General features: G+C 39.5%; 1 protein-coding gene across 2 annotated transcripts in view; it reads right to left on the reverse strand.

The window, feature by feature from the left end:
• Positions 1-9561: 9561 nt before the first annotated feature.
• Positions 9562-21047, reverse strand: part of CDC16 (cell division cycle 16) — a 28289-nt gene continuing 16803 nt past the window's right edge. For both annotated transcript variants that reach the window (XM_027115738.1, XM_027115736.1), the window contains exons 13-18: positions 19930-20082; positions 18576-18639; positions 16060-16121; positions 15033-15168; positions 13337-13427; positions 9562-10040 (exon numbers count right to left, since the gene is read on the reverse strand). In XM_027115738.1, the coding sequence (XP_026971539.1) occupies positions 9781-10040; positions 13337-13427; positions 15033-15168; positions 16060-16121; positions 18576-18639; positions 19930-20082 (766 nt within the window). In that variant the 3' untranslated portion in view covers positions 9562-9780. The remainder of the gene's footprint in view (positions 10041-13336; positions 13428-15032; positions 15169-16059; positions 16122-18575; positions 18640-19929; positions 20083-21047) is intronic.

Raw genomic sequence — 21047 nt, forward strand, 5'->3', positions numbered from 1 at the left:
AATAAGCAGTTAAGGGATACGGAAGACAATCAGATGCAAAATATGATATCAAACATAGTAATCGTGAGAGGAGGAGTGTCCAAAGCAGGGATGTTAAAATGTATTTGAAATTAAAAGATCAGCGACTTAATTCAATCATGTATACGTACAGATTGCTATATAAAAACCTGATGGTAACCACAAACCAAAAATTTGTAATAGATACACACAAAAAAGAAAAAGGAATCCAAATATAACACTACAGGTAGTCATCAAATCAAAGCAGAAGAGAACAAAAGAAGAAAGGAATGTAACACACCTACAAACAAACACAAAACAATTAACAAGATGGTAATAAGAACATAATATCAATAAATACTTTAAATGTAAATGGCCTAAATGCTACAATCAAAAGACACAGAGCGGCTGAAATCAACACGAAAACAAGACCCATATATATGCTGCCTACAAGAGACTCACTTCAGATCTAAAGACACACAGACTGAAAGTGAGGGGATGGGTTCGTGCCCCGGTCCAGGAGGATCCCACATGCCGCGGAGCAGCTGGGCTCGTGAGCCATGGCCGCTGAGCCTGTGCGTCTGGAGCCTGTGCTCTGCAGCAGGATAGGCCACAGCAGTGAGAGGCCCGCGTACCGCAAAAACAACAACAACAACAAAAAAAAAATTAAAAAAAAAAGATATTCCATGCAAATGGAAATCAAGGGACAGCTGGGGTAGCAATACTTATATCAGAAAAAATAGACTTTAAAATAAAGACTGTTACAAGAGACAAAGAAGGGCACTACATAATGATCAAGGGATCAATCCAAGAATACATAACAATTGTAGATACACGCACCCATCATAGGAGCACCTAAATACATAGAGCAAATATTAGCAGACATAAAGGGAGAAAAAGACAGTAACGCAATAACAGCAGGGGACTTTAACACTCCACCGACATCAATAGACAGATCACCCAAGCAGAAAATCAATAAGGAAACACTGGCCTTAAATGACACATTAGACCAAATGGATTTAATAGATATATAAAGAACATTCCATCAAAAAGCAGCAGAATGACACATTCTTTTCAAGTACACATGAAACATTCTCCAGGATAAGTCATATGCTAGGTCACAGAACAAGCCTTGGTAAATTTAAGAAAACTGAAATCATACTAAGTATCTGTTCTGACCACAATGCTATGAGACTAGAAATCAATTACAAGAAAAAAGCTGCAATAAATACAAACACTTGGAGGCTAAACAACATGCTACTAAACAACCAATGGGTCACTGAAGAAATCAAAGAGGAAATAAAAAAATACTTCAAGACTAATGAAAATGAAAACACAACCACCCAAAATCTAGGGGACACAGCAAACACAGGCCTAAAAGGGAAGCTTCTAGAGGTACAAACTTATCTCAGGAAACAATAAAAATCTCAAGTGAGTAACCTAACCTTACACCTAAAGGAAATGAAAAAAGAACAAACAATATCCAAAATTAGTAGAAGGAAAGAAATCATAAAGATCAGAGCAGAAATAAATGAAAGAGAATTTAAAAAAATAGAAAAGATAAATAAAAGCAAGAGCTAGTTCTTTGAAAAGATAAACAAAATTGATAAACCTTTAGCCAGACTCATCAAGAAAACAAGAGGGCCCAAATGAATAAAATCAGAAATGAAAAAGGAGAATTTACAACCAACACCACAGAGATACAAAAGATCATAAGAGACTACTAAAAACAACTAAATGCCCATAAATGGATAACCTAGAAGAAATGGACAAATTCTTAGAAATGTACAATCTCCAAAGGTTGAACCAGGAGGAACAGAAAATATGAACAGACCAATTACTAGCAATGAAACTGAATCAGTAATTTTAACGCTCAAGAAACAAAAGTCCAGAACCAGATGGCTTCACAGGTGAATTCTATCAAACATTTAGAGATGAGTTAACACCTATTCTTCTCAAACTATTTCAAAAAACTGCAGAGGAAGGAACGCTTCTGAACTCATTCTATGAGGCCAGTATCACCCTGATACCCAAACCAGACAAAGACATCCCCCCAAAAAGAAAATAGGCTCAATGATGAGCATAGATGCAAAAATCCTCAACAAAATATTAGCAAATTGAATCCAACAATACATTAAAAGGATCATATACCATGATCAAGTGGGATTTATCCCAGGGATGCAAGGATTTTTCAATATCCCCAAACTGATCGATGTGATATATACCACATTAACAAGGTGAAGAACTGAAATCATATGATCATCTCAAAAGATGCAGAAAAAGCTTTTCACAAAATTCAACATCCATTTATGATATGTTTTCCAGAAAGTGGCATAGAGGGAACACAACTCAACATAATAAAGGCCATATATGACAAACCCATACCTAACATCATACAAAATGGTGAAATGCTAAAAGCATTTCTTCTAAGATCAGTAACAAGACAAGGATGCCCGCTCTCACCACTTTTATTCAACACAGTATTGGAAGTCCTAGCCACAGCAATCAGACAAGAAAATAAATAAATAAATACATGGAATCCAAACTGGAAAGGAAGAAGTAAAACTGTCACTGCTTGCAGATGACATGACACTACACATAGAAAATCCTAAAGACGCCACCAAAAAACTACTAGAGCTCATCAATGAATTCAATAAAGTTTCAGGATACAAAATTAATATACAGAAATCTGTGCATTTCTATACACTAACTTCAAGTTATCAGAAAGGGCAATTAAGGAATTAATCCCATCTACCATCACATTAAAAAAAGTACCTAGGAAGAAACCTACCTAAGGAGGTAAAACACCTGTACTTGGAAAATTAAAAGATACTGATGAAGGAAACTGAAGGTGAAACAGATGGAAAGATACACTATGTTCATGGATGGAAAAACTGATATTGATAAAGTGACCATACTACCCAAAGCAATCTACAAATTCAATGCAATCCCATCAACATACCAAGGGCATTTTTCACAGAACTAAAATAAATCCTAAAATTTGTATGGAAACACAGAAGACCCCAAGTAGCCAAAGCAATCTTAAGAACAGATCTGGAGGAATCATGCTCCCTAACTTCAGACTACACTACAAAGCTATGGTAATCAAAAAACATCATACTGGCAAAAAAACAAGACACACAGATCAATGGAACAAAATAGAAAGCCCAGAAATAAACCCACACACTTATAGTCAATTAATCTGTGACAAAGGAGGCAAGAATATACAATGGCAAAAAGACAATCTCTTCAATAAGTGGTGCTTGGCAAACTGGACAGACACATATAAAACAATAAAATTAGAACATTCTCTGATACTATATAAAAAAATAAACTCAAAATGGATTAAAGACCTAAATGTTAAGACCAGAAACCCCAAAATTCCTAGATAAAAACGTAATTAGAACACTCTTTGACATAAATCGTAGCAATATTTTTGGATGTCTCCTAAAGCAAAGGAAATAAAAACAAAAATAAACAAATGGGACCTAATTAAACTTAAAAGCTTTTGCACAGCAAAGGAAACCATTGTCAAAATAGAAAGACAACCTGCTAAATGGGAGAAAATACTTGCAAATGATGACTGATAAGGGATTAATATCAAAATATATACACAGCTCACACAACTTAATATCTAAAAAACAAACCTAAGTAAAAAATGGATAGAAGACCTGAACAGACATTTTTCCAAAGAAGACTGCAGACAGTCAACAGGCACATGAAAAGATGCTCAACATTATTAATCATCAGAGAAATGCAAATTAAAACCACAATGAGATATCACCTCCCATTGGTCAGAACGGCTATCATCAAAAAGAACACAAATAACAAACATTGGTGAGGATATGGAGAAAAGGGAACCCTTGTACACTGTTGATGGGAATGTAAATTGATGCAGCCACTATTGAAAACAGTGTGGAAGCTCCTCAAAAAACTAAAAATAGAACTACCATATGACCCAGCAATTCCACTCCTGAGTATATATCCAAAAAAAACCCAACATTAATTCAAAAAGATACGCACACCCCAACATTCATAGCATCATTATTTACAATTGTCAAGATATGGAAGCAACCTGTCAACAGAAGAATGGATAAAGAAGTGGTATATATATAGATAGACAGATAGATAGATAGATATACACACACAATGGAGTACTACTCAGCCATAAAAAAGAATGAAATTTTGCCATGTACAACAACATGGACAAACTTCAAGCATATTATGGCTAAGTGAAATAAATTAGAGGAAGACAAATACTGTATGATACCATTTATATGTGGAATCTAAAAAATACAACCAAAGAGTGAATGCAACAAAAAAGAAACAGACTCACAGATATAGAGAACAAACCAGTGGTTACCAGTGCGGAGAGGGAAGGGGGAGGTGCAAGATAGGAGTAAGGGAGTATAAGGTAAAAACTATTATGTACAAAATAAATAAGCTACAAGGATGTATTGTGCACACAGGGAATATAGCCAGAATTTTAACTATAAATGGAATGTAACCTTTAAAAATTCTGACTATGTTGTACACCTGTAACGTATGTAATATTGTACATAAGCTATACTTTTATAAAAAAATTTTTAAAAAGACATATTAATGATCACCTGCTTATTTCATATGAATTCAGAAGCTGTAACAGGTATAAATATATATGCATCTGATAGGAGTCCCAAATATATGAAGCAAAAATGAACAGAATTGAAGGGAGAAATAGACAGTTCTACAGTAATATTTGGAGACTTCTAACAACCCACTTTTAATAAAAGAACAACGAGGCAGAAGATCAACAGGGAAATAGAAGACTTGAACAACACCATAAACCAATTAGACCTAACACACATATACAGAACACGCCACCCAACAAAAGCAGAACATACAATCTTCTCAAGTGAACAGGGTACATTCTCCAGAGGGACCATAAATTAGGCCACAAGAAGAGTCTTAATACACTTAGACTAAAATCACACAAAATATCCTTCTAATAAGCACAATGGAATGAAACTAGAAATCAATAACAGAAGGGAAACTGGAAAACTCACACACATGTGGAAATTAAACACATTCTTAAACAACCAATGGGTCAAAAAAGAAATCACATGGAAAACTAGAAAGTACCTTAAGACAGAAACAAAAACAGGAAAAGTTATGGGATCAGCAAAAATGGTGCTCAGAGGGAAATTTATAGCTATAAATGCCTACATTCAAAAAAAAGTGCCAATTCAATGGTCTGTACACTTTAAGGAACCAGAAAAAAAGAGCAACCTAAAACCACAGCTAGCAGAAATAAGGAAACAATACATTAGAGTGGAAATAAGATATACTTGAGAAAAACAACAGAGAATGTAACAGCTAGCAGAAATAAGAAAACAATACATTAGAGTGGAAATAAGATATACTTGAGAAAAATAACAGAGAATGTAAACAAAATTCAAAGTTAGTTTTTTGAAAAGCCATAAAAAATTGACAAATCTTTACCAGATTTACAAAGAAAAAAAAGAGAAGACTCAAATTTCTAAATCATAAAACGGAAGAGAGGAAATTATTACTCACTTTACAAAAATAAAAAGGATTATAACAGGATACTATGAACAACTGTACACCAACAAACTGAATAACCCAGATAAAAAAAATTCCTAGAAACATACAAAGTATGAAAACTGACTCAAGAAACAGCTATAACAAGTAAGGAGACTGAATCAGTAATCAAAAACCCTCCAACATAGAAAGGCCCAGGACCAGAGGGCTTCACTAAAGAATTCTACCAAACATTTAAAGAATTAACATCTATTCTCAAACATTTCAAAAAAATTGAAGACTTATCTCAGGACTGCAAGGGTGGTACAGTATATGAAAATCAATAGAAATGAAGGGAAAGAAACCTAAAAGATGTTGCACAAATGAGTCAAATAGGCCCCTGCATATTGATCCTCATGTTGTTTACTTCTTCACAGCAGGCTAGGATGGTTAGCTTAAGTCCACCAGAGCCAAATCAAAATTTTCACATGCACCTGTTTATATGTAGCCCAGACAAGCATATCTTCAGCCATTCAGAGCCTGCCTATTTTGCATACTCATCAAAACTACACCCAGTGTCTGGTAGCTGTAAATAAGACAAAAAAGACCCCAAGGTGCCGCTGCACTTTGTACTTCTGTAACCCAGAGACCCCCTGCATGCTGCTACTCCATCATGGAGATATGTGAGCCCCTCTGGAACTTCCCTCTGCCCCAGGAGTTCCATTGCCCTCTTCCCCTTCTGGGTGGTGACCTCATGCTGCTGTCTCTGGAAGGGGCTATCCCCTCTTGCAACCTGTCAAAACAGGGCTCAAATAAAGCTACCCCAAATAAAGCGTGCGACTGCCAGTTATGGTTGTGTCTTTTCCTTGAACAGTTCCAAAATCCTAGAACTCATTAAACCTGAACATCTCAACTGATCCAAAAAAAGCATTTGACAAAATCAGCACCCATTCCTGATTAAACAAAACATTCAATAAACCAGGAATAGAAGAGAACCTCTCCAACACTAAAAAGGACATCTATGAAAGACTAAAAGCTTTTCTTTTAAGATCAGGAATGCCTACTTTTGCCACTTCTTTTCAATAAAATACTGCAATTCTAACCAAAGCAGTTATGTAAGGAAAAGAAATAAAAGGAATCTAAATTGGAAAAGAAAAAGTAAAACTATCTCAACTTGCAGATGACATGATCCTATTGCACAGAAAATTCTGAAGAACGAACACACACACACAAATTGTTACAGCTAATGAACACGTTCAGGATACAAAGTCAACAAACAAAAATCAGTTGTATTTTTATACACTAGGAATGAGACAATCCAAAAAGGAAACTAAGAAAACAATTCCATTCACAATAGTATCATAAAGAATAAAACACTTAGGAATGAATTTAATCAAGGAGGTGAAAGACTTGTACAACGAAAACTGGAAAACATTGCTGAAACACATTAAAGACATATAAATGAAAAGACATCGTATGTTTATGGATTAGACATATACTAAGAAGACATACATATTCAACTAAATCCCTATCAAAATCCCAGTGGCTTTATTTTCAGAAATGGAAAAAAAAATCTAAAATTCATATGGAAATTCAAGGGACTACAGTAGGCAAAACAATCCTGAAAAAAAACAAAGTTGGAGGACTCACACATCCCAATTTCAAAACTTACTCAAAGCTACAGTTGACAAAACAGTGTGGTACTAGCATAAGCATATACATATGGACCAATGGAATAGATCTCAGAGCCCATAAATAAACCCTCATATTTATCATCAATTCAACATGGATGCCAAGACTATTCAATGGGAAAAGAACAGTTTCTTCAAGAAATGGTGCTAGGAAAACTGAATATCCACATGCAAAACAATGAAGTTAGACCCTTAACTTACAACATTTAAAAAAATTAAAATGGATCAAAGACCTAAATTTAAGAGCTAAAACAATAAAAATCTCAGAATATCAGAAGTGAAACTCTGCATAACCTTGGATTTAGCAATAGTTTCTTAAATGACACCAAAAATACAGTCTACAAAAGTCAAAAACAAAAGAAAAATAAATTGGATTTCATTAAATTAGAACTTTTGCATATTGAAGGACACTATCAAGGGAGTGAAAGGACAACCCAAAGAATGGGAGAAAGTGTGTGCAAATCATGTATCTGATAAGGGTTTAATATCAAAAATCTATAAAGAAATCCAACAACTCAACAACAATAAGATAAACAACCCAATTTTAAAGTAAGCAAACGATTTGAATAGACATTTCTCCAAAGAAGATATACAGATGGCCAATAAGCACAGGATAAGATGCTCAACATCACTAGTGATTAGGGAAAGGCAAATCAACCAAAATGAGACACCAGTTCCACCTACTATAATGGTTACAGTAAAAAACAAAACAAAAAACAGAAAAACAGAAAAAAGCATTGGTGAGGATGCAGAGAAATTGGAACCCTCGTGCACTGGTGATGGGAATGTAAAATGGTACAGGCACTGTGAGAAAGGTTTGCTGGCTCCTCAAAAAGTTAACCACAGTATCATCATATGACCCAGCAATTCCACTCCTAGGTATATATCCAAAGGATTGAAAACAGAGACCCAGATAATCAGGCAGCCATGTTCATAGCAACATTATTCACAACAGCCAAAAGGTGAAAACAACCCAAGTGTCTGTCAACAGATGAATGTGGTAAATATACACATTTTGGAATAGTATTCAGCCATAAAAAGGAACGGAGTTCTGATAAAAGCTACAACGTGGATAAAGCTTGAAAATATTATTCTAAGTGAAATAAACCAGACACAAAAGGACAAATATTGTGTGATACCACTTACACGAAATTATCTAGAATAGGCAAATTCAGAGACAGAAATTAGATTAGAGGCTACCAGAACTGAGGGACTTTCTGCTTAGTGGGTACAAAGTTTCTGTTTGGAGTGAAAAAAAAAAGTTGGAAATAAATGCCACTGAATTAGACACTTGAAAATGATTAAAATGCCTCCCTATCCACACATGCACACACTTTATTTCTTCACTTACAGAAAAACGGGACAGACGAGTTCCCATATACTAACCGTCTCCCCATATCCCTATCTTGCATTGATGCGGTACAGTTGTTACCAAGAGTGATGCATTATTATTAACTAAAGGCCATAGTTTGTTGTATACATACATTTTAACAAAATAAAGGAAAAATGAGAAGAAAAAATGGAGGCATGTCACAAGGACATAAGAGCCAAGCTGAAAGACTTCCAATGGCCAAAGCTGAAACAACTGAAGCCACAAAATAAATAACGTTAGTATAAAATTATCACCTAAAATAGAAAATATGTATACATGAGTTTATGCTGATAAATAAATGGATAAATAAATAAAATGAACAAATGGGAGAGAACAGATGAAACTGTCAGGGGATGGAGCTTAACTTAAACCCCTCGACAAACGGAGGGTAGGCTGGACTTAGTGATTTGCTTCTGAAGTGTGGGAAGAGGGAAACAGTGACTTTGCAGTGGGGAAACCTGGCAGACACCATTGCCACCAAGTGATCAGGTCCACACCTCCTGTGTAAGTCATGCTGATAACATGTAACCCTGACACAATGTGGTGAGAAAGGTACTTCACACCCAAAACCCCAGTCCAATCATGAGAAACACTTGAAACAACTCAAACTGAGGAACATTCTACAAAATATCTGACAAGTCCTCTCAAAACTGTCCAGGTCACGAAAGATAAGAAAAGTCTGAGTCAAGAGGAGCCTAGGCAATCTGACAGCTAGTTGCAGCGTGGCCCCCGGATGCAGGAGCGGAAAGAGGACATTCACGGGAAAACTGGTGAAATGCAAAGAAGTCTGCAGTTCGGTTACTAGAGACCAACGTGGATTTCTTAGTTATGATAAAAGTCCCACAGTCACATAAGATGTTCACAATGGGGGAAACTGGGTGAGGGTGCACGGAAGCTCTCAGTACTACCTTTGCAGATTTTCTGTAAGTTCAAAATTAGCCCCAAATAAAAGTCTATTGAAAAAGAAAAAACGACCTAAGACATGGTTTACTTTCTTTATTTCACTTTGTATAACTGTTCCGTAGGATCAGAAAACATCTGTTGCAAAGGTGTGCGATCCAGGCTCTTAAGGCAGGTCTCCATTCCTAAATGCAGAGGTGGGGTCTGGATGCATGTTGAGAAATGGGACATTTTAAAGACAAGGATGAGAGGAAACACTGACCTACTCTAGGACACAGGGGAACTGGGACCCGTCTGGAATCACGTACTGTGGTCTGACATAGGCGTCTCTAACATCATGTCACTTTCATTCATTTCAATTTCAAAGGTTTCTTCCAAGGAAGGTCTGGAATCTGGAGTTTTCCTTGAGGTTTCTAATGGTGCAAGCCCTGCTTCTTCCACTGTCTGTTTTTCTACTTCAAATTCCCTGAAATCCCACGGAGGTGAAATAATGTTCTTTAATGTCTTCATTGTATGCACATCAAAGTCATAACATTTTAATTTGTCTTTGATGTCTGCTCCTAAAAAGAGAGAAATGCCACAGTAAGAACAAAATAAGAAATTCCATTTACCTGTCATTTCCACCAATACATGGCACCGCTCTATCGTTTAGGTCAGATGTCCTTGTAAGAGCACACGCATAGCTAAGGAGGAGAAGCGTTCCCATCATGATCTTGGGGACGAAGGGAGATTGTGGGGAGACTCCCAGAAGCACGTGCAGGCTCAGCTCCACTGGGCTCAGCAGCCGCCCCATCTCCAAAGCGAGTCTGGCACCGACAGAAGCCTGTGCGCAGTGCTTCCTCAGCTGCTGCACACGGAGAGCTGCCGGCTGGCGCTTGGCCCTGGTGCAGTCACAAGCCTCAGGTATACAGAAACACAGTGAAGGGAAATACATTGTCTACAAATCAAAATCGTGAGAATAACGGATGTATTAGGTCCAATCATTCCCGACATAAACAAAATGACAATTTTACAAAGTTCAAACTAATAGCTTTCAGTAATAGATGTTTTAACAGATAATAACATCCAAGTCTTCTTAAGATAAAAATAGTACAGCATGGCGATTACAGTTAATAATACTGTATTACATATTCAAAAGTTGCTAAGAGAATAGACCTTAAAAGTTCTCATTGCAAGAAAAAATTTTTTCTAACTATGTTTTGTGACAGATGTTAATTAGACTTACTGTGGTGGTCATTTCACAATGCTTACGAGTATTAAATGATGTTGTACACCTGAATTTAATACATTATATGTCAATTTTACCTCAATAAAATAAACTAATATGTAATGAACCTTTCTAAGACCATTACCTTTGTGAGGACAGGCAAAACGTCCGTCTTATTCAGTACTGTATCTCCACACCCTTCTTAGCCTTATAGGACTTTTGCGTTTAAGCTTCACAACTCCTCCTTGGACAAATGTGGAAACTGAGGCTCACACTTGCCCCAAAGCCACAGGGCTACTGGGTGGCAGACCTGAGATTTCAACCCAAGGTCTTTTTTTTTTAAGTTTTAAAAATTGAGCCGTAACAAACTGTGAATTGTGCACAGCTGGATGAATTTCCACATGTGTACACATCCACATCACCACCACCAGACCAAAAGCGACATTTCTAGCTCCTAGAAAACCACCTCAGGGCCCTCCAGTGAACCTTCCCTTTTAATCGCTGCTCTCATTCTTCTATCACCACTGATTAGTTCTGCTTATTACTAATCTTTGTATAAATGGAATCAATCAGTATATATTCTTTTCTGGTCAAAACTGGTGAGACTCATGTATGTTACAACACGGTTCAGTCGTTGGTTCTTCTAACTGTGCAGTGTTCTCCACTCTGCTATTGCTGGACCTCGGTTGTCTCCAGTGAGCTGCTGTGGGAAAGAAGCCGCTATGATCAATCCTGCGTGTGATTCTGGCTACCGAGGCACTTGCTTCTCTTGCGCATAAACCTGGAAGCAGAGCTGCTACACTGTAAGATGAGCACGGAAAGTCACTGCCTCCATCGCCCCCAATGAATCACACGTCCCAGCACCCACGCCCTTGAATAAGCCCTCCTGTGTTGATGGTGCACTTAATCACGACTCATTCTGATGAACAGAATGTGATGGAAGTGATTTGTGCAACTTCCAGCTTCCAAGGGGTCCTGATGCTTTAGTTCTTGTCCTTCAGGACCCTGAGACGACCAGGCTATGAAGCAGCCTGGGTTAAAGACCCATGGAGAAGCCCAGCTGTGTCACTGAGGTCCCCCTGTGTATGAGGCCATCTTGGACCATCAGCCTCTCCAAGTGAAGACCAGCGAAAGAGCCATGAACCGACCCACAGGACTGTGGGAAACTGGCCGGAGTGGTGTGTTAGGCAGCAAAGGCCTGTTTAACTTTAGCAGATGTGCTGTTAAACAGTTTGCCAAAGAGCTCTGACCCGTTTATAACCCCGACAATAATCAATAATGTACGAGGATTCCAGCTGCTCCGTGCCACTGCCAACACTAGGTACTACCAGTCAGTATTTTTCACTTTTAGCCATTCTGGCAGGTTTATAGTGGTGCCTCATTACGGTGTGTTTTTTTGTTTTAATTTAATTTAATTAATTTATTTATTTTTGGCTGCATTGGGTCTTTGCTGCTGCGCGCAGGCTTTCTCTAGCTGCGGCGAGCGGGGGCTACACTTGGCTGCGGTGCACGGGCTTCTTACTGTGGTGGCTCCTCTTGTTGTGCAGCACGAGCTCTAGGCGCGTGGGCTTCAGTAGTTGTGACATGTGAGCTCAGTAGTTGTGGCTCACGGGCTCTAGAGCACAGGCTCAGTAGTTGTGGTGCACGGGCTTAGTTGCTCCGCGGCATGTGGGATCTTCCCGGACCAGGGCTTGAACCCGTGTCCCCTGCATTGGCAGGCGGACTCTCAACCACTGCGCCACCAGGGAAGCCCTCGTTATGGTTTTTATTTCACTTTACTGATAAGTAATGATACTGAGCACCTTCATTTACTTTGTAATTACCTGAATAACCTCTTTGGTGAAATTCCTGTTCAAGTACTTTGTCCATTTTTGATGGAATTTCTACCCATTGTAGGATTATGCATAGGACTTTTTGTATTCTAGACGCAAGTTCTTTGATGAGTTTATGTGTTGTGGGGGACTCCTCTCGGTCTCTAATGTGCCAGCTTGCTCTCAAGTTTTTACTTTTATTGAAGCCTAATTTAGCACTGTTTCCTCTTCTGCTTTTACACCCTGTTAAAGAAGTCTTTGCCTACCCCAGAGTCCGGCTCTCAAGATGTAACCTCACTGCAATGCTCTTTCCCTTACAATGTTCATAACTAAGTGGGCACCCAAGTACAGCAACTCCATACCAACTTACCTTATGACTTGCTAATCATTAAAAAAAATTTAAAGAATTACATAGCATTGTAATGTGAATGTAAGCCAACTTAACAGTCCACTGAAGTGCAAAGATTTACATGCTATGCTCTGCATTGTAAAATATTAAGGCAAGAGCCCTTTCATTTACTTATTAGAAAAATGTCTTAAGATTTTTTTCAATTATGCAATTAGATTGATTGTTGTAATCACAGTGCCTTACACATATTCTATAACTGTATTTTGCATACAGCAAGTACTCAACTTTAAACTGAATGGATACTTAATGAATCATTAATTCCCACACGTTGTTCCACTGAAATAAATGGAGTTTCTTAATATTAATGTAGCTAGAATCATTAGAAATATGAACTTAGAACTTTACATGAGAATTTGAGAAACCTAAAAAGAGATATACAACAATCTAAAAAATGGAATACAACACCAATAAGAATAATTATCATCTTACCAATATAAGCTTCAGAATCACCAATGTACATTTCAATGCAATGACCAAGCATTGTAACAGAAAATGTATCATCTCGCCTAAGACCAAGGGCCTGCCAGAAAAGATTCAGCACGGTTATTACAAGAAAATTTGTCTCCTTCTCTTTGGTGTAAAACATTCTCACAGGACTCGTTTCTAAATACTCCAGGGAACCCAGGGTAGAGGTAGAGGGAGGCTGTTAGTGAGGATACAGTTAACATGAGTAGCCAATAGTTGATGACTGCTGAAATTGGGCGATGGGCATGCGGAGGGTCATTACACTATGTTATTGTTTACGTTCAAAATCCCCTCCTCCAAAAAGATTTTAAAACCTGTATCTCCACAAAAAGCCTTCAAAGACTTCTGTATTAATTAAATCATAGAAGAGAGGTAAATTACACAATGTTCAAATACAGACATTTGAAAGATCACAAAAACTATTAACACTTCTAAACACTTCTGCTGCTCAGAAAGTATTCTGCTGCTCACAAAGTATTCTGGTTATCTCAGCGGCACTTCAGGACTTCTTCACTCTACCTGAAATCTCTAACCAACCTTTGAAGATCAGTTACGAATCTATCACTCACAAATTTATCTTTGAAATATTGCATTTTCTCAAATTTTATCTCTTTCTCCAAAAACAGTTATTTCATCGATTCTAAGACGCACATTTTTTCAAATTCTAGCATTTCTGAACTTGGGAAGTCTTTCAACAGGTGGATTCTTACTACTGCTGTCCGCCGGGCACAGCCATGATACGGGAGTCTGTGACAGCAATGTGGGCTTGGCGGCCACACCAAGAGCACAGACTAGACCACAACCCCCTGAAGAACACCTACAGAAGATACTGGACTTGCGGTTGTTGTCTAACAACCTTTTGGTGACACTTTCTGACAGAGCCAACGTCTCTGGCTGGGAGGAACCTGAGTGAAATGCGGCATGTGCACTGGCACACGGACACAATTTTGGGAAAACAGGAATGACCACCTGGTACAAAAGTGATTTAGAAGGAGCAAACTCTGAATGGGAAGAAATGAGTATCTTAACTATTTATTTCACTTATACCTTCTTTTTTACGTAGGTAGTAAAGTGATCCCTGATAAAAATCTATGTCCTAATATGTCCAAAAGAGCACTTTTTCTAAGTACAGAAAAACTAAGTGACAGGAAGGAATTACGATAAAGTGTAAACGGCAGCGTATTTTTGTGTGTGGTCACCTCGCTTATTAACGGTGGCTTAGAGCTGATGAAATACTGCATATGGATTAAGGGGAGAGTCTTTCCCAGTGATGAATGCACAGGCTTTGTTCATCTACAAACATGATCTAAGGGAATTACTTTTAAGTCATAAACAGAAAGAATGGAGTTCCCAAAGGGCTCCTCAGATGTACACCCAGCTCAGCTGTGCTGACAAACACTCCTGGACACTTGTGTTTCTCACTGACACTCAGGACAAGGTTCACATCTGCTCTAATGTGAGGAGTTACTACACGACATTCACGGACTTTTCTCTGCAAAGACAAGAATAAAATACAAGGTTGCCTGAGGAGTTTTAAAATGTAAATTTTAAACTGCACTTCTCTAAAGTAACAAAACATTGCCTAGAAAACGTCTTTTAAAAAAGTGGTAACTGTTAACCAGATTTAAAGTTAGGTACAAGCAAAAGACGAAAGACGTACTGTGTGGAAATAGTCCACGGCATTTTCAAAGTTGCCCATCAGACTATGGATATACCCTATGGCAGAATAGGTGGACGCATTCTGAGGAATCAACACCAGTGCCTGCCGGTGGTAGTCCAAGGCTTCAGCATACTTCCTGGGAGAGAAGACGAGGGAGGAGAGGAGAACGGGAAGAAAGAGAGAAAACAGTCAGTGGGCGCAGTGGGTACTCCTTGATGTAGCCACGTAAGAACCACTTTCCTGTATCAGAGAAACAGTCTAGATGGCAACGGTCCTTCGCATCCACTGCGTATCTTCAGTGGGTCTTCCTGCCTTCCAGCTGAGGGTGGGCACTCCTGCAGGGCTACCAGCTGAATGCCATTCTTGACCCTTGGGCCTATGCCCCATCGCACAGCAAGACCTCTTTTATGTGAAGACACGCCTCCTACACCAGAGATGGTTAAAAGCAACCAAACTGTTTTGCTTTAAGGCCTACAGGAGTTGGAGCAGCATTTCCCCAAATCCTCTGCAATACTTGCTCCGTAAAAGCTCTTGTGAAAAAAGGTTTTGTGCTTAATAATGCTTGGGAAATGCTGCAGTTCATAACGCATAGTAAAGACTGCGAGAAATCCTGAAAAACCTGCTAAATTTTGAGTAACCTCGAGGTTCCCAAACTTATTTAACCAAAGAATCTCTTTTTCAATTGGCATCTATTATCGCATCAATCATCACACCATAAAACTGGCATCTGGAAGAGTGAGTTAGGATATGGATATGGCTTTAATTAGCTCCTACTGTCCTAATTCTTCTAAATTAATTTTGAACACTAAAATTTTTTAATCCTAGAACATTGAAGTTATTATAATTCTCAATATATTTCTAAAATAAAGTTATACCAACAGAGGTAATAAAAACGTTTGTTTTGTGCTTGTCACACCTGAGTAGCCAAGTACAAGAGAGCTAAATAAAAATATGGAGAAGAGCCGCACGAGAGGAAGTGAGCTGTTACTCACAAAGAACACTTCTGAAGACGCCTCACTTCACTTACTTGAGCTTTCTGCAGACATGGCCCAAGTTGTTCAACAAAGGCTCCCATTTGTCAACTGTTACCTAAAACAAAGCACATCAGACCCATGATTACAAGCTACTTTTCACCCTACCCGTTTGCACGGCATGACTTCACTCCTCTGTGCGAGAGGGGCTCTCTCCTGGTGCTTGCACAGCACTAGGCAAGACTGTTGAGTTGCTTTTCCAGCGTTCCTACTAGAAGCCACTTCCTGAGCGTTATTTTATTAGCACTATTCTGTCAAAGAGCCCACCTATGCCAAAGAACTTCAGATTCTGTACCTCCAGCCCAGAGCTTTCCATCTGCCCAGTAACGTTGCTACTTGGCAACTCACAAGCACTTCAAGTCCAGCACACCACACGCTAACGTCTTATCCCCTCTCCCCTGTCAGCCCAGCTCCCCGACCTCACCCCTCTGGTGCTCTGCCACTCAGCACACAGCACCACGTCACCCCTGACCCCTCCGGGGATGGCGTATCAGCCCCCTCATCAGAACGCCACCCCCATCACTAGCACGTCTTGTCTGGGCCCCATCACATGAGTCTGACCACGCCCCCTGTCTTAAAGCTCCTACTGTCCTGCCACCTCTCGACAAGGTGCAAACGCTAACATCATCTTCAAGGCCCTTGAAGACCCACACTTACCCCTCCTGCCCCATTTCTTGACGTTCTCTGTGAACTGAAAATCCAAGCCATACTGAGTTGGCTCCAGTTTTGCACATGCCATTGTCTACGTCGGAAATGCCCTCTTCCTTACTTTTGCCTGGCTGGCACCCATCCTTTAGGACCGAGGTGTATTCCCTTGAACCCAGAGGCCTCCTTGGCCGGCCATCACGTCTGCGTGGAGCCCTTTACTCCCTCAGTCACAGCCCTTCCTGTGCTATTACTGGCGATTTATTTACCTGCACTGATCTGAGGGCTCCAACATCAAACCAGTTTTCTGTTGCCTCCCAACCCCTAGCTCAGAGCTTAGGACACAGTCGACACGCAGCAGTAAGTCAGAACTAAGGGAATAAACAGACCTGGTCACTCCCTCTAACTCCCCTGAGCCCAGCTCTGGAAGGCACTGCCCATGTGAATGAAACAAACCCTCTACGATTCTTAGGCACACCTGCTTTCCTGGGCTACTCTGACATTTGCTGCAGTTTACAACTAAATCACACAATATCTTCCCCTCCTCATGTAACTGTTTAATGAGCATTTTGAAAGTTTAATAGTGTTGTGCTTTTGTATTTAAACCATTACTTTAAGTGTCTGCAAGAATCCAAAGTGTCTTCCGATCATCAAAGATGTATATAATTTCAACTTCAAATGTGGTTTATGACAGTGCATCTCAAACTTTTCTGTGCATGAGAATCACCCGGGGATCTTGCTAAAACTGCAGATTTTGGTTCAGCAGATATGAAGTTCTGCACTTCTAACGAGCTCCCAGGTGACGCTGATGCGGCTGCTGCAGTCCAAGGAGCAAGGTCCTAAGGGATTCAATTCTTTGAAAATGGGCAAGGTGGTAAGTGGCCACCCTATATCAGCAGAAACACATGCATTATCCCGACCACCCAAGACTGAGCTGTGGAAGACCTGCTTTATATGCATACGTGTGCAAACACACAGATATAGAGTGTTTTCAGGTTCACATGACAATTAAGAAGAGACCAAAATAAACAAAGCTGTGTCTACAGGGACAAGTAAACCGCCACCTGGCAGGGAGCCCAGGGGAGCTGCATCTGTCTCAGTAAAGAGGAACTTATAGCCAAGGAAGATGTATGCTGTGGGCAAGTGTTCCTGGGGGCAGGAACAGAAGGACACTGGGAAGTGATAATCAGAACAGAGTAAGACAACACAGGCGTGAATAAAAGAATCAGGAACCAAAGAGCAACAACATGCAAATCTCTGACCTACAGAAGTTTACAGCGTCTCAAACTGTCAGCATTTAATATAATACCAGTGTTTACACATCCATGATAGCTGGAAGGTTAATTCATGAGCACAAATTCACGTACCTCTCATGTGACAGAACCTGGTTAAAGATCTAAATATATACTAAGTATCAGGTAAGGAAGAGCAATGATAGGTCTAATTTTAATGACATGTGGCCCCATTCCTGCAGAAGTGGGATCTGCTGCTACATGTACCCATTGGTCAAAGAGGTTCTAGACAAGGACAAGTCAGATGCTACAGTGCCTACCAGCTTCCATGTATGATCACATATTCCCTGTATCAAATAATCATGGAATATACTCTGATTATGCCCACAGATCAAAACTAGAGCCTCTTAAGAAGCAAAGAGCCAACACCTACTCTCTCAATTAGAAAGACTCATTTTGTACCATGTAACAAAACACTTCATACCATGACAAGTCAAACATTAACAAACATCTGCTATGATAAATATTAGGTTATTATATTCTAGGTAAGACAGACGGTCTAATATTATCTTCCTCATTCAGTACTAAACACACTTATGAGTGTGTGTGTGTATTACAGATATTATATAGAATACCTCATTCCCAATTGCTTTAATTTTTTCCAAAGCATCGAGAAACCATTTTTCCGCTGTTTTCCATCTAAAATAGAGGGGGAAAAAGTTGCAGTTTATTCAAAATTAGCATGTATAAACATTTTAAGAAAAATCTGAATATCTCTTTCCAGTAATATTAAAATGAAATGAGGTAAACTTCTGTAAACAGTTTTTTAAAAGTCAAATTTAAGTGAGATAAATGATTACTTTTATGGCATTAACATCACAAGAGTTCAAGATTTTAGGAGATACAGCATATTCTCAGTAATTAGGTTCTATAAAGGCACTGTTAACACTACTTTAGGCAACACCAAACCACTGCTCCCAGGGGAAAAACTACAATCCTCTGCTCACACGTTCACCAACTGTTCAATGTACCTGGTTTCACACGTGCTTCTGTTTGGCAACACCTTACTTGACGTATATTGTTGATCTGTTAACACTGAACTCACAGCCAAAAGCACTGTAACTGATGCCTGAACAAAGCTTATCTAACACCTGTATCCTGACCAAGGCATATCTCAGCCTTCCTGAGCTTAGGACACTAGACAGCACTTCGGCATTCCGCTTGGGGATCATTTTAAACTGTAAAATAACCAACATAAAGCACAAAAAAGGGAAAAGGGCATAAAATAGACTACAAATAAATTGATTGTATATGAGATTGTTACTATAGATTATTTTAAAAGGCTCCAAACTCTTTTATAAATATTAGATAATCGAATTTTTAGAATACACATAAATGCCACAAAAACACTACAGTAGTACTAATTTACTGTTTTAAAATTTAAGTATAGTTCAGTGCAAAGGACTACAGATAGTCCCCTCTTTGAGTACAACACTGAATTGCTTATTCTATAAATATCCAAAACTACAGTAACCTCAACTACTGACCAGGAAACTCAGAGACTGGGCCATTCTAATTGGCTTAATTTTTGGATTATCTGCAAAGGAAACATTTTTGTTCCAAAATTGTAAGAAATCTTTCTCAAATGTATGAATCCAATTCCTAGTCAACAAAGAGACGACTAGGGATTCTGCAGTGTCTCCAGGCCACCCTGAGGGGTCCAGTGACTTAACAGAGTTGGCAACAACTGTCCAGTCCAGGACCTAAGAGCTTGTGACAGCCCACAGCACAGAGGACCAAAACCCAGGTTTAGTATTTTTAAAGAATTCCAAGATAACACTCGCTATTTTCGTTTTTTACCTGTTCGCCTCCTTCTCCTAAAATGAAATGTCTGTGAAGAGCCACTCTGATGGGCTAAACTCTGGTGACTGAGGTTTTGCTCTCTGTACAAAAAGGAAACAGAGGGGCCTCTGGCCTTTCAGTACTTACTCTCCATTTTGAAATGCGACCACGCCAACCTCATGCATAACAAAAGGGTCTTCTGGTGCGATGCTTAGAGCTTGGCCAAAGAATCTTTCGGCCAATTTTGAGTTATTGGTCAATCCATATTCTAATCCAATATAAAGCATTGGCAAATGACACCTAAAAATATTGGAAAATTTCACATATTCAACACTCAAAACTTTATAGTTCAGCAGATTTCAAATCCTGTCTGCAAAATAATTTTAACATAGCCAAAAGTAGAGCGCTTACCTTGTTTTCTGACACTTCATTTACTAATATTTAATGAATATCTAATAGGCTCTTAATCAGCTGCCACTTCTAAAATCTACCAGCAACCTATTCACCCTTACTTTTCATTATTCTACAGTAAAGAGACAAAACAAAACCCCTGCAAAGCAGAAGGGCAGGCCCCACTGTGCCAGCACCCAGGCCCAGCCAAGACCGCCTTCCTCCCTCACTGACTCAGCAACACAGACCCTCATGGCTGTGCTCAATTCCACTTGCCTCTATGCAGCTGCTTCGGACTTCCAGCTAGACCACCCCCCACCCCTCGTGTGAGTCTCCACTATCGGTTATTATCAGTTCTATGCTGCAGAGCTCTGAATTATGTCATGTGTATTCTACTCTCATACCCTCTGAAAACAGTTGTAGGCAGAGTAACTAGTTTTAATTGAATTTCCCTCTCTTCACCCTGTCAGACCAGTGATCACAGTAAGATAACCTTTCCCCAAAGATGGATCTGACAATGTCAGTGAATACTGACTGCCTGGCTGGGAGGTGCCCGGGCTCTAATCTAGAATCATGACTGAAGTTACAACTGTAGCATCTACAGAAGGGTCATGAAGAACCTTTATGGATGTACCTGGAGGAAATATGAAATGCACAGGAAGGAGCTCCAAAAATCTATTCCTCGGGCTCCCCTGGTGGTGCAGTGGTTGAGAGTCCGCCTGCCGATGCAGGGGACACGGGTTCGTGCCCCGGTCCAGGAAGATCCCACATGCCGTGGAGCGGCTGGGCCCGTGAGCCATGGCCGCTGAGCCTGTGCGTCCGGAGCCTGCGCTCCGCAACGGGAGAGGCCACAACAGTGAGAGGCCCGCGTACCG

The sequence above is a fragment of the Aethalodelphis obliquidens genome, unplaced genomic scaffold (genome assembly GCF_003676395.1).
Source record: "Aethalodelphis obliquidens isolate GAN/ISIS:26980383/991018 unplaced genomic scaffold, ASM367639v1 scaffold15, whole genome shotgun sequence".
Lineage (NCBI taxonomy): Eukaryota > Metazoa > Chordata > Mammalia > Artiodactyla > Delphinidae > Aethalodelphis > Aethalodelphis obliquidens.